We start from the raw sequence: 13,249 nt of genomic DNA on the forward strand, positions 1-13,249 counted from the left end.
GCTTTTAAAGACTGAACATTTAACTTGAAGTTGAATTTCATGACTAATTCGGGAGCGGAGCAGTTCTGGTGGTAGGTAGGGCCTTTGGGTTCCCAGGTGGTGTATCTGTGTGTGTGTGTGTATGTTTATGTAAATCTTCCACTTTTAATCTCTACCCTCTTAGTCATAGCTGATATTCTTAGTCTGTATCAGTTGTAATATTTATTCCCTTGAAGGCGAGAGGTGGAAAGATGATGGGGTGGGATTTGAGTTGAACCAGAATGGTCTAATTTTTTCAGAATCTTTTTTTCCTGTTGTTAACAGACCCTACTTTTTAAATGAAATATATAAATACCTTGACATTTGTGGGGAAACATGCTCTTAATTCTGACCAGATCTGTGTTTTCTTTACGTATTTTCTGAGGCATCTGAAGTGATTAGATTATATACAGTGTATTGGTGTCTGCCTTTGTTAGACAGCTTTGACAGATTTGGTCCTACTTCACAAAGTACACTTTTCATGTTTTAAATAATTTTTTACTGTAATGAAGTGGAAATTTACCTCTGGATAAAGTACATAGAGTGTATGTGTATACATGTATAAAATCAGTGTTTTATCTGGGCATTTCATTATTTAAAAGGAAATGTAATTAAACCATTATGCATCTAGACAATTCATTTATTTCTATGAATGTTGTTTATCAGGAAAAGTTATTTTTTGAAATCCTGGTAGATGTTTTAATTGTTTCCATTTCTGCATGAGTAGACAGAAGGCCCAGTTTGCAAAAATCACTGTCTGTATGCTGATGCTGAATGGTCGTACTGTCTTAAATGCCTGCTTGTGCATCCCGGTGAAGAATTTCAGCACTCTGTTGAGTGTTTAAAAACTGGTCTCAGTGTTTTTGAAAAGTTGTTGATTAATACTATTTTACTGGAAAAAAAAAAGTATTAATTTGTTAAAATAATGGATTTTTTTTTTTTTTTCCTTGGTGGGCTTTAAAAAAATGACCAGAACAGATGTGGAGTAGAATAGTGTATAAACATCGTTGAGCTCTGTATTTCAGATGAGTTACGTAACTTGCTATAGCTACTTCATCCTTGTTTCTGGTATTGTTCTAGCATAAGCTGAAGGGAGATAGCTGGCAGTGCACGCTCGGTTTGGAGGAGTGAGGCAGTCCTGACACTTCATCTCCGCTCATGAACGTTTTCCCCTTTTGAGTGTGGCCTTATAAACAGAGTGATCAGTGAGATGTGTTACGATGGCAGGTTGCAGACAGGGTCGCCTCGCCAGGGCGGGGTTCATTTGTCCTTTATTTGCTTGGGACTCGGCGTGAAAAGCGTTGATTTTCGTCTTGGCCGTGTACTTAATGCTGACTCCCTGCATCTGGAGTCGTTATGGTGATTGTTATTCCTTTACTTGAATGTAAAAGGTTGTCTTCTGTTTGTTTGTTTTTTAATATCCTATAGTAACTCACAGTCTAAAGAGAGACATTCCTACAAAATTCTCTGGCAATACAAAAGTGTGGGCAATCTGTCCAGATCGCTGTCCCGCTATTCATTTTAAAAGTTTTTCCTGTTAGATTTCATAGGGCTGAGCTTTTTTCAAAATCCTGTGGGGACACTTATTTTATTTCTGACAGATGTATGAATGTAATGCTCACCAACCTGTCCAATTGTTTTGCAGACTCCCTTGAAAAAACAGACTTCGCTGCTAGGAGAACCACCAAAAGAAATACGTCTTAGTACCAACCCCTACTTGAATTTGGCGAGTGTGTTGCCTGGTATATGTCTTCCAGGTAAGCAAACATTTAGCGGTTTTAGTTGCAAGTTGCCTTGACCAGAGCGTGGCAAATTGTTATTCTGTTTGGCAAGCAATTCCAATGACCACAACATTTATTCTATCCTCATAGTTAATATTTTATCTGGGAAGGGTAAATTTTCAGAGTTAATGTAGACAAAATTCTAGAAAGCCTTTCAGTGATTAGTAGCACTGATTAATTTTGAGCACAGCCTAATCTGAAGTAGCAAATTTCTGTTGTAACAGGAGAGTATTGCTAAACGAGAGTGCAGCCTGGTTTGTGCTGTTTATACAAATCACGTATTCTTTGTGTTGCAAACAGCAGCTGCCAGCAAAGCCTCCAGTCCACCGCAGCAGACCGGACTTTCGAACAACATCGTGGATGCTGCCGTGTCTCAGGGAGCTGCGTCACAACATGCGGTGGAAAATTATTTCAATTACTCTCAGCAGCATGGGGAATACACACAGGTACGTTGTTTTGCAGCGCTTTCTTCTTGAGGCCTGGTTTGTTGCTCAGAGCTCTTGGTAGCAGGATTTTTGGCAGAGGTCTGCTCAGAGATCCCTCCCTGAGCTGCTCTTTGGTTTTGTCTGTGTGCTGTAAACGCCCTGCTTGGTACACGTGTGGTCTGGTAGCCCTGCATGCAGTCGAAAGGCGTTGCCCAGCATTCTGAACCACCTAATACCAGTCCAAAAATGCCTCGATACGTTCCTGCTGCAGTATCATAACCCCTGGAAGATTTCTTCTTGAGAACCTGAACTCAGTGCAGTCAGCTAAGAAATCACTTACGGCTTCTGGCTTGGCTATTCTCTGTCTTCAAAACCGTGTTTTTCTCTTTCCCTTCTTTCCCAGGAAGTTTTAGAGTTTTCTTCCCGTATAGCTTGGGGAATTTTTGCAGTCTCTGCCACTTTGTTTCACGGCACGGGATTTCTTCACCATTTGTCCCATTTGGTGATCCAGAGCATGGCCTTAAGGTGAAGGGCTGCATTTCACAGACGTTGGGACATTCTGTGAAATATTATTTCTGTATTTTCATTAGCCATCACTAGTCTGTGTAGAAATAGAATTGTATACAAATCAAATACCAGAACTGGATCGTAGTGCTGCCAGGTAATCTGTATAAAGATCTGGGGTCTGTGCTGGGACGCCCACCCTAGCTGTCCTGTAGGTCTCCTCCTCCTGCCCTGTCCCCATCACCTCCTCCTCCCCAGAGTCGCCTGATCTCTCCTCCCGCGGCAGGGAGACAGAAACAAGCTGTGCCCCGCTCTCTGGGGCTGCTGGCAAGGAAATCTGTGTTGCTTCAAAACGCCTGGGCTGGAGCAGGGCTGCTGTGGGAGTCGGTTGGGTCTGGAGGACAGAGTGGGCACACGGGTTTGGTTTTGTGTTAGACAGGTCTCAGCCTGGCCAGGACCGGGCAGCAGCAGGAGCTTTGGCAGGGGCCAGACCCATCTCCCAGTCAGATCAGACCTGGTGGCAGCTGGGGGTTAGAGCAGCAAGAGGGGTGTCCTGTGGGCCGTCGTGCTGTGTGTTTCGTGTAAGCACTGACGTAGTCTTGAATGTCTAGTTTGAATCTGATTATTGGCTTTCAGTTCATTTTGATGTCTCCTGGAGGTAGTTCCTAACCCCAAATCCTTAAAATACTGCCCAAAAAATCAGTAGTATTGGAGTATTACTGTTACTGGTATCATTTTTAGAGGCGTGAAGGAGTCAAATGATGTAACTCAGGTGCAGAGATGCCACATACAGCCACATTCAGCTGTATTTGTTCTGTCTGTTCCTTCCACGTAACAGAAATTACAGTGTCCTTGCATCCACTGCCAAGGCAGCGGTGCCTTGTGTATCTTTTAAGCACTTAACGTGGTTTTAAATGTTTGGTTTGAGCTTTATCACTGGTGTCAAACATGTTTTGATGCTTCTTGGAGAGCTTTGCCTTTTATTCATTCTCCTGTCCTGCGAGGCCGTAAGAATTGTTTGCGTTTAAAGTGATCTTAGTAGACAGCTAATGGGAAGAGGTTTTTTCCTCCTTTATAGGAGGCTGTTCAGCAGTGGTATCAGCATTATGCTCAGGCATATAACTCTACCCAGGCAAGAGCTGATGAATTTGAAAATGAAGCCTCTGAGGTGAGAAATAATTTTCTTTGCTTCCCGTCTCCGCTGGCTGTTTCTCCCACCAGCTGTAAGGGTGCTTTTGGACTCTGGACACCTGCTTGGTTTGTGGGTAGTGGCTGCCGCCGTCGGTACCGCAGGAAGGAAGGGGCTGGAGAGCCTGGGACGAACGGCGCTGCATGGTCACCTTCTGCAGGGCATCCCTGCACGGTTGCTCTCCAGGATTCGTGCTCACGCTTGTTGATATCTGGCGTAAATATCCCTCACTCTAAAGTCGCACAATCTGAAGTTACCTGTGAAGCTCAGGAGTGCATTAGAATGCTCCTACCAAGAAACAGCACACCGTAACGTTGTTTCCCAGTGAGTGTATTGAAGGATTGTTTCTTGCCCAGGCCGCTATGTAGCCTGAGGTTTCTGTGACCAATGAGAAGCATGCTTTTTTTTTTTTTAAAGGAATTATGTAAACCGTCCCCCAAATCCTACATTTTGCTCAAGAAACTGCTGCATGCCTGAGCTGCTGTGAATTGTACGCTGCTCTTAGCAACTGAGTGCAACTCAAATATTTTCATGTCTCTCAGTGCTCATCAAGTAAAAATGAATTTTTAAACTTCTTTTCTCTCAACTGCTGCTTGATCACGGATCCCGTTGTGCGTTTAGGAATCTAGAGGTGGATCCTACCCAGACTACAGTCCCTGCTTGCAGGTCATGCCTACGCTTTACAGTGGAGCCCAGGGATCATACCAGCCAGGCAGCTTGCAGCTTCCTCCACAAAACCCGTTACATAAGGTGAGAGGAGAGACCCGGTGTGGTGGTTGCAGATGCCGCCCGAGCCAGCTGCTGGTGGGAGAGCTGCTTATTTGTCTTGTGCTGCCACCGAGCGGACTTTGCACCCACGGCAAGCCAAAGCAGAGCTTTTCCACTGCGTCCCCACTCCTTAGGATCCCGAGTGGCTCAGTTCCTGGTGGATGTGATAAATAAAAGCAGTGGTTGGGCAGGGCGTGCCAGCGCCAGACCACCTCAGATCCCTCCAGCAGCCTGGAGATGAGTGCTCCTCACTGCCCGCAAAGCACCAAATCCCACAGGAGGAGAAAGGCTGCATGTTTGTGAGCAGACTTCTTGGGAATGTGGTATCTGTGAGAGTGAGTGTGCAAAAATGCCTTGAAGGAGGCAGATGAAGTAGGAAGTGAACAAAGGAGGAGGAGGTAGTTCACACCGGTTTTAGATGGGATTTTTTGCCGACTTGCAGATGTTTTGCAGTGAGTGCCACTGGGATGAAACATCTGAAGTGGAGTTAGCAGGTCACGGCAGCGTCCAGGTTACCTACAGCCTCCACTTCGTAGTACTCTTAACTGGATCCTTGGAGGAAGACTATTTTTAGCTGGCTTTCATTTGAAATAGTAACAGACATCACATGCAACCTACTTCCTTTGTCTGTTGGATCCAGCAGACGCTTTTCATCAATAAAAGACGCGGAAGGGATGGGGGAATGCTGTGGAAGCTCTCCTCCGTCGCGGCTTTCAGTCCCTTGGCTGCGCAGAGGTGCGTAGCCGGATGCAGCACATGATGCTCTGGCATTCAGAAGCTCACATCTTGGGCTTGGCGTGAGATTCCTGGGTTTTGGAGGAGATGTAGAAGGAGCACAACTGCAGCAATTTGTGACTCCTGGATAGCAGACAAGGCGTGGCTGGAGCTGGCTTTGGCATCTCTTGGGTTAAAGGTGGCCAAGGCCCAAACACGTTGCCATGGCCTGTGAAATCTCTAGCTCTGTGCAGCAGAAAATTGAGCTTTCAGGTTCCTAACAGCTCTGATGTGACTGGAAGCGAGTGAAATTGTATCAAGAGAAGGAGACAGTCTGGGGTTTGCACTGATACCTTTCAGTTTATCTCCAGTCTAAAGAGGAAAGCTTGTTGAACAGCTTTGCTCGAAAGTTTGTCTTAACGCCAGATGCCATAAAAGGCAGAAAGAGAGCAGTCGGTCCCTTGGCACAGGCGAAACACAAGTACAGTTTGCCTCCGCAGTGGGGCACCTTGCTCATTCCTGGAATCAAAAGATAAATCTCAGTGAGGAGGGCACGTGGGCTGGTCCCCGGGAGGCTCTGTCCTGGTGAAGTGTGTGATCGTGTGTGCGTTCGCTTTAACCCTGCAGCCCCTTTTTCTCCTGCTTCCGTGGGCTGCGTTTCAGAGGTTCAGGAGGAGCACGGTCGGAGGTTTGTGTGAAGCACGCAGCGGTGATGCTGCACGCTGCCGTGCGAGCCAGGACGCGGTGGAGGGTTACGGTACAGGTCTGACATCCCCACGGCTGCTAGGAGAGCAGGAGACAGGAGGGGGGAAACCCAAAGCCCTTCCTCGAGCAAATTCCTATTTATGATAACGACAAGAGCGTGCTAAAGTGAAGTTGGACTTTGCAGAGGGTAGTTTGAGTTGTGAGTGTGAACTGGCAAGGGATGCTTCTGAGAACTGCTGGGAAGCGTGGGGCTCAGGGACGTTTGGTCAGGACAACTGTCCTTTTGACAGAGTTAAGGGATTAGTGCCCTGGTTTGTGGAACACGTTGAGGTTTCTAAAATAGTCACTCCAATACGAATCAAAACTCCAAATCTTCTCATCTAGGTGCCAGACCTAACCCAGGATCTGCGATGTGGTTGAGCAGGCTGTGGTGAGCTCAGGTTCAGGTGGTTGTTACAGGGCGGACGGTTCAGGCTTTTAGAAGACGATGACTGTTTAAGCCAGTTGGTAATGGAATTAATGATAGGGTGTGGGAAAGAGTCTTCAGGACGTTGGGCTGTAGTGTGTGCGCACAGCTTCTGAGGCTGTAGGTGCATGGATCTTGCAACGTCCTGCTCTGATGGATCCCAGAGGGGAACTGCCCCTGGGCCTTTCATAGCCGGTGGGGCCCTCACCAGAAACCCTTCTCTGGGACCCTCGGGGACTTTCTGCGTGTCAGAGGGAGGCACTTTAGTTGAATTGAAGCTTTTTGATCAAAGAACCATTACTGCTCTCTCCTTCCCTTCGGCACCACGTGTAAGCTCATGCCTGCAAGCGGCAGATGGTTTGTGGTAATCTGCCACACGACCCCACTTTGGCTTGCTTGAAGCAGAGTCCTTCAGCAACTGACTTCCCGGGATAGTGCTGCCAGGACCGTTTAATCCATTCAGCTCTCCAAGAGAAAAGAAGGAGGCACAAAAGGTGGCCCACGGGCGCCTTACTTCGAAGGATGAAGATGGCTGGAGCTGCTGTGACACTGCAGAGCAATAGCATGGTCGTGACGCTACCGCTTTTGAAACGCGCACTGTGGAGCGGGGCCGCCCGGCCCAGCCAGCCCTGTGCCCTTGCAAAAACGCGTGTATGGTGGGTCACCAATGCTTTAATGATTTTTAGGGAAAGGGCACAAACACTGACTCAAAGCTGTGTATAGCTGGACCTTAAAGCCGAAGGAGTCAGGCCTTTGGAGTCCGTTACTGGCTCCTGGTCCTTGGTTGTTCCCAAGCTTTATTTATTGACAGCGTTTGCACTGGATCATGTGTCACTTGTTTTCTTCTTGTCCTCAGGTGGCTCCAACGAGAAGCGAGAAGAGAGGCTCTTCGTACCTCATTTCCTCCCCAGACCCTGGCCCCATGGAGTACCTCGGCCAGCAGACTCAGGGCTCCGCAGTACGTTACGCAGAATCCTCTCTCAAAAAAAAGCGCGTTTATTGAGACCTAAATAATCACTCCTGCCTTGAGAGTGTGAAGGCAGGCTTGTCGTACCTCTGCTATTTATTGCTGCCTTAACTTCAGACAAATAATCCTTCTTTCTGTGTGGGTTACAAATATCCCAAGAGGAACAACCTCTGCCACGGGCAAATTTGCCAAGGAAGCGGTACGTATTGCTCCAGGACAGCCCTTTCTCGGGAGCCTGACTTGCCTTCTGAAAGGAGGGGATGGCGTTTCCTTTGTCGTCTGCCACTGAGCGTGACGGTGACAGTGGGCTGAGGCTGACAGAGCAGAGTACCTCGGTGAGTTTTGGTCGCTTACCAGCCGAAAGCAATAAAAATACCGAGGAGGGACAGCTGCTCCTTTCTCTAGTCCTCAGACTGAGGAAGTTAAAAGATGAAGTCTTGATAGGAATTGTTTCTTATTTTTTTAACTCACAATGTGGTGGGTTTTTTTTCAAGCTTACTTTTTCCAGGATTGAGAGTTCTGCATTTACAGCCTTTATATTTTTAGTATTTCCTCTTAATCCTGGAACGGAGATATACCAAATGTATTACCAGAGCCTCTGTGATGTTTTTCAATAAATGTTTGTTAAAAGGAAGATGCTATACTGTGTGCTGCCTTGCAATATTAAGTTTGGTTTAGATAGATGATACTCGGATAATGAAGGTCACTTTTTTCTGCTTTTAGGCCAAGAATCCAAAACTTTTCTCTTGGAATAAGTCAGTCACAGTTTGTGAACGCGTCTCCGTACAGCGGGGTGTGTGTGTGGCAAGGCACCGGCCGCCTCCCACCAAGCACGCGTGTCGGTAAGGTGGGGCGCCGGCAACAGTGGCAGGCGGTGGCGCCTTGTTAAAGAGAACTGAAAGTGGAAGAAATCAAGTGCCTGTTGTTCTTCTGACATTGTCTGACTCTGGGTGACTCAGAGTTAGAGCAGAAGCAATACTGAGCTGTTCCTCGGTGGCTGGCTGTAAGCCTGCCCTCCTGCTCTTCACTCTAGTATTTTTTTTTTTCCCCCAAGCATCTTAACTTCTGAAATTTGCCGTTTCCCAGCCTGATTCTAGTTGGGTTTTTTGTGTTTTTTTTTTTTGTTTGTTTGTTTAAAAAAAAAAAAAAGAGACTTTGAATTTTTAGTTTAGTTATTAAGCAGCTTGGGCTAGCGTCTTTCTTTTCTGCTGTTACTCCTTGTAGCCAACGACTTAGAATCGTTACTATTAAAATCAGTGTTTGTGACAGAGGAATGAGGAGCCAGCATGCGGTGACAGACAGCACGGGTCTGCAGCCTGGGAACCCAGCAGCGAGCCCAGAACCTTCTTTTTCAGCCTTGCTGGGTAACACCGCAGCCGGTGGTGAGGACTGGGGCTGTGGTGGGTTTGGGGTTTTTGTTTTGTTTTGGTGTTCTTTTGGGTTGGATTTGGGGTTTTTTTTTTTTGTTTTGTTTTGTTTTGGTTTTTTTGGGTTTTTTTTTTTTTAATCGCTTAAACACTGCCTTTCAAGCTCTGTGATGTGACCAGGATATGCATTTTGAAAGCTTTAAAAAAAAATAAATAAATATCCCTGTGCAATCCCAGTCCCTCAGGTGCACGCGCTGTGCAGACAGGCACTCCCTGCTCCAGACGGCCAAATAGCAATGCAGGATCTCGAAGCTTTTCTGGGATTCTACATCTACCCCTTGGTAAAGGCACTTGTCATATCTTGTTCAAACTGTTTGTACACACAGCTTCCTCAACTTGTTACACACGTCATGGGAAATAAAGTGTTGGTACACATTTCATGTGGGAGGAAGACAGCCCTGGACTGCCTTTCATGGAGGAAAAGGTTGTTTTGAAGACAACATTCTGATCACTGCTGCAGAGGTTACAGTTAAAGATCTTCCTCTGTTTAAGCTACGATTTTAAAAAATATACACACATGGAGGGGGGAAAAAAAAAACACAACAACAAAACTTTATTAGATTTGTTTGTATAAAGAGTAACAAAGTGCTTACAGATTGAAATCGGGTTCATAAGTGACATACAGAAAAAAACAGGTAATACTGTAAAAATAAATCTGATGTCATTGCAGCTCATAATTACAATTCTTTATATATATTTATATATAGATATATATCTAAAGACATCTTTCTGTTATTGCCAGAACTGAGTATCCCCTCCAAGCATTTTCAGAAATCCCGGTGTGGTGGGAAAACATTATCACCCAGCTCCTCCTGGGTCAGCAAAAGGTTTCCAGTTCACCCACCGCAGCCTGCCAGCTTTCCCAGAGCAGAGCAGAGTGCCCCCGCTTGCCTCGCTTACAGTTTGCACGCTGAATCTGGTCGTGACAGCAACAATCTATGTGGTCCCAGTGTGGCCCCGCTGGCTTTCCCTTTGGTTAACTGCACACAAGCCTGCACGTCAAATTAAGGAAAGGCCAATGCTGTTATTTAAAGAATCCTCTTCGGCCAAACGCACGGCTTCAAGGAACTGCTAAAATGAATTAACGTCAAATCATTGACCAAACAAATGAGTGTGACGCACACCCCTCGGATGGCATCACCGGTAACAAAAAGACCATTTGGCATGTGCGAGGTGTTCGCTGCTCCGAGGGACGCTGTCGCGCAAGCTCAGGCCTCTCCTTTAGATAATTATTCTAATTAATGACTCCCTGGGAGCGCTCCCCCAGATTCTGTACATGGATTCATCCTCTCTCCCGGCCCCAGAGCGTGGAACTCATTTCCTAGGCACGTTTCACCGCGCTGTAGCTCACCTGCAGTACAGCCTGCCACGCGTGGTCTTTGTGTGTCTGACAGCTAGGTGGGGGTGGGCCCTGCCCCGGGCAGAAATGCGTCACAGGGGAGGGCAGGGCTCAGTTCCAAACGGCAAATACATTTATCCAGAAACTGGGTTTCTCCATGAAATGCGTTAACTGTACATGCTGAGCCATGCTTTGGTTGTTGTGTTTGTTTTTAACACCACAGTCAAGCATTTTTCAAAAAGAATATAGGTAAGAGCTCAAATACTGCAGACTGGTTAAGACGAGCTGCTTATTTTGTCTTCTCTGGATTTTTTTTTTATGCCAGAGGTGGCTTTTTTGTTACTAAAATTTAAGTGCACGTGAAGACTATTTGTCAGCCAAACTTTTTTTTTTTTTTTTTTTTTTTTTTAAATTCCTCAAAACCCCATAAAAAAATTCTTAAATTACTCTATCCAGTCCTCTTCTGTCCACTGGTTTAGTTCCTCAAGGACAGCAGCTATTTTAAATGCTGCAGACCGTACGGAGAACTGCAGCAGTTTCTGACAGACACTCCCCTCTCAGTTGGCATTCATCAGCGTCGTGCCAATTGTGGCGAGACCATCGCCAGGGAAAGATAAACCTGCCTTGCAATAACAGCAGCAAAGGGAGCTGAAGCTATGGGTTCTGCCATACCTGTAAATTCATTTGATCCAACCGTTGACTAAAATTAAAAAGGAAAACTTGGAAAAAGAATCCTTTAAACACATTAGCACAGTCAGAGTACAAATTACAGTAGTTTTAAAAAAAAAATAAAAGGTCTTGGGCATTTATGTTTTGACGCACATTGAAAGTATTGACAGTATAAAAGAATTAATTACATTTTACTCATAATTGTTTCAAATCCTTGAATCAGATTGTGAAAGGTTGTCCGTTCATCATGCTTGAATATCCAGCACCTCCTCATCAGCTGGTCCACCTAACAATACAAAAAGAGAACATTTTGAAGGATGCATCAAACATTCCACTTCTTTTTTTTTTCCCCAGTAAAAATAATGCTAAAAACTTGAAAATGCCTTTTTGATAGCAAAGCTGAAGGCTTTCCTACCACGAGCAGCCAGGCCTGCTCACCCAGGCATGTTCTGCTTTTGCTGCTGATTTAGTGGCAAAGGAAGGACAGAGCGTAGGTGCAGCCGTTACCTCCTCGGGGCAGTTGGGCGGACACGGCAAACGCTTCTCTTCTTGCAAGACACGCACCAGCCGTGCTACCGTCATCTGTCCCTGCGTGGGGCCGATCATTTTCAAGAACTCCTGTGAAAAGAGCAGGAGTCAGCTGCGCATCCTCTTACCCTGCGCCAATCCAGGCCGTTTCAATTGGAAATGAAGATGACATTTCACTCTCAAAGTGAAAGCGAACAGTAGGCGCTTATGGTACAGATCCTGTGCACCACATACTCGCACCAGAAACCAGGCAGTAACACTGATCAAGAGTTTCCTCCCCAGGACAAGCAGTCACCACAGCTTATCTCTGTACATGGTCTTAGCGAAAGACAGCCATGAGGGTTGTTTTTGTAAGATGAAAGAGATTCATTCCACTTCTTGTTTCCAAAAATAATTAAAATTTAAAAAAAAAAATTCCTTCACAACCACTGACCGCCATGGGACTGGACTCCGAATCGCAGTAGGTAAGCAGCTCGTACAGCGTCACGCCGAATGACCAGACGTCTGAGGCGATGTAAAATTTACTCTGCAGCAAGCATTCTGGAGCGTACCTGTGGACATAATACGACAGCGTTACGCTTCATTCCGAGCCACGCAGACCTACTCATACACCCACAACTCGTACACATGTAAAGTAAGCAAACTGAAGAGGCACGTTCTGCACTTGTAGAGTCTTTGTCTAGAAATTAACGGGCCCAGAGGGCTCAGCGTGCCGCAGAGGTAGTAAGGAAGGTACAAGGGTTACACAGCAAGTCACTCGGAAACTAAAGGAGACCAAAAATCAAAAACAAGATGATCATGGGAAAATGGATCATTAAGTGCAGGAAGGAATAAACAGCCCGAGAGTAGGTAAGTATAGTCTACAGGTGCCTTTTCCTTGCTCTGATGTTGTGTCTTTATTTAGGCCTCCTGTCCAAACAGGAAAAATCTTCAGGATGCCTGAAAGCCTAAGCCTACAGGGGAAAACAAGTTATTCTGCTGCGCAGTCTGGTTAAAGAAAGCAAGCTCTAAGTTAGTACCAAAACACGGGGCTGTCGAGGTCGTCTTTGACAGTGTAGTACTCCTTGTCGGTCTCGATTGCCTTGGTGAGACCAAAGTCTCCAATCTTCACCCTGTTCTCACTTTCAACAAGGACGTTTCTTGCTGCTAAGTCACGGTGCACGTACTGACGGGAGCCCAAGTAGTCCATTCCCTAAAAGAGAAGAAGGAAAAGCCTTTTACGCTAGTTTCTCCAATATGTGAATCACTGTTTTGCTCCAGCTTCCCCTTCAGGTGCTCCCTTGTTCCTGTGGGAACAGTCTATGCGGGCTTCCCGCGGCAGGTTCTCCGTCTGCTTGCACTCTCCAGGGTCCTTTTCTGACACGTCCCCTCTGCCTGAAACTCAGCCTTTGGGTTCCTCATCTGACACCGCTGTTTCTGCTTTCTGCTCTTTGATTTTCAGCTCAGCAATCCCTGTCTTCAGACCCTTATCTCCACAGCAACTGCTCCTTTGTGTGCTGCTGAAACGGCCAGCCTGTCTCTATGCTTCTGACAACTGCCCGGTCCACACCGCCATCGCCAGAGCAGTCTCCTGCAGAAAGCACGCTGCTTCACAGGGCCTGACCGCGCTCTGCGCTCCCATCTCTTCTTCGCTTTAGACTTGCAGGTCGCTCCTTCCCAACACACCCTTTCTAAATGCTGTCCTCTCTCCTAACACTTCAAATTCTGCAGTAGGAACAACTTCTCTCAGAGTAGACTGTTACGCAAGGG

General features: G+C 46.2%; 2 protein-coding genes across 8 annotated transcripts in view; one reads left to right on the plus strand and one right to left on the minus strand.

Annotated features, from left to right (window-relative positions):
- The window catches only part of RAVER2 (ribonucleoprotein, PTB binding 2), a 33,180-nt gene extending 25,002 nt beyond the window's left edge, over nt 1–8,178 (plus strand). For 3 of the 4 annotated variants that reach the window (XM_086753772.1, XM_086753773.1, XM_086753774.1), the window contains exons 10-14: nt 1,664–1,775; nt 2,100–2,245; nt 3,807–3,896; nt 4,539–4,667; nt 7,427–8,178. In XM_086753772.1, coding sequence (XP_086609898.1) covers nt 1,664–1,775; nt 2,100–2,245; nt 3,807–3,896; nt 4,539–4,667; nt 7,427–7,573 — 624 coding nt within the window. In that variant the 3' untranslated portion in view covers nt 7,574–8,178. The remainder of the gene's footprint in view (nt 1–1,663; nt 1,776–2,099; nt 2,246–3,806; nt 3,897–4,538; nt 4,668–7,426) is intronic. The other variant, XM_086753775.1, reaches the window with a different exon arrangement.
- A 1,324-nt stretch (nt 8,179–9,502) lies between these two features.
- JAK1 (Janus kinase 1) overlaps nt 9,503–13,249 on the minus strand; it is a 59,446-nt gene continuing 55,699 nt past the window's right edge. For 2 of the 4 annotated variants that reach the window (XM_086753021.1, XM_086753019.1), the window contains exons 22-26: nt 12,520–12,692; nt 11,934–12,051; nt 11,480–11,590; nt 11,161–11,258; nt 9,503–11,003 (exon numbers count right to left, since the gene is read on the minus strand). In XM_086753021.1, the coding sequence (XP_086609147.1) occupies nt 10,958–11,003; nt 11,161–11,258; nt 11,480–11,590; nt 11,934–12,051; nt 12,520–12,692 (546 nt within the window). In that variant the 3' untranslated portion in view covers nt 9,503–10,957. Of the gene's footprint in view, nt 11,259–11,479; nt 11,591–11,933; nt 12,052–12,519; nt 12,693–13,249 lie in introns of all 4 variants that reach the window. The other 2 variants (XM_086753023.1, XM_086753022.1) reach the window with 1 other exon arrangement.

This window comes from Chlamydotis macqueenii, chromosome 8 (genome assembly GCF_036417535.1).
Source record: "Chlamydotis macqueenii isolate bChlMac1 chromosome 8, bChlMac1.mat, whole genome shotgun sequence".
Lineage (NCBI taxonomy): Eukaryota > Metazoa > Chordata > Aves > Otidiformes > Otididae > Chlamydotis > Chlamydotis macqueenii.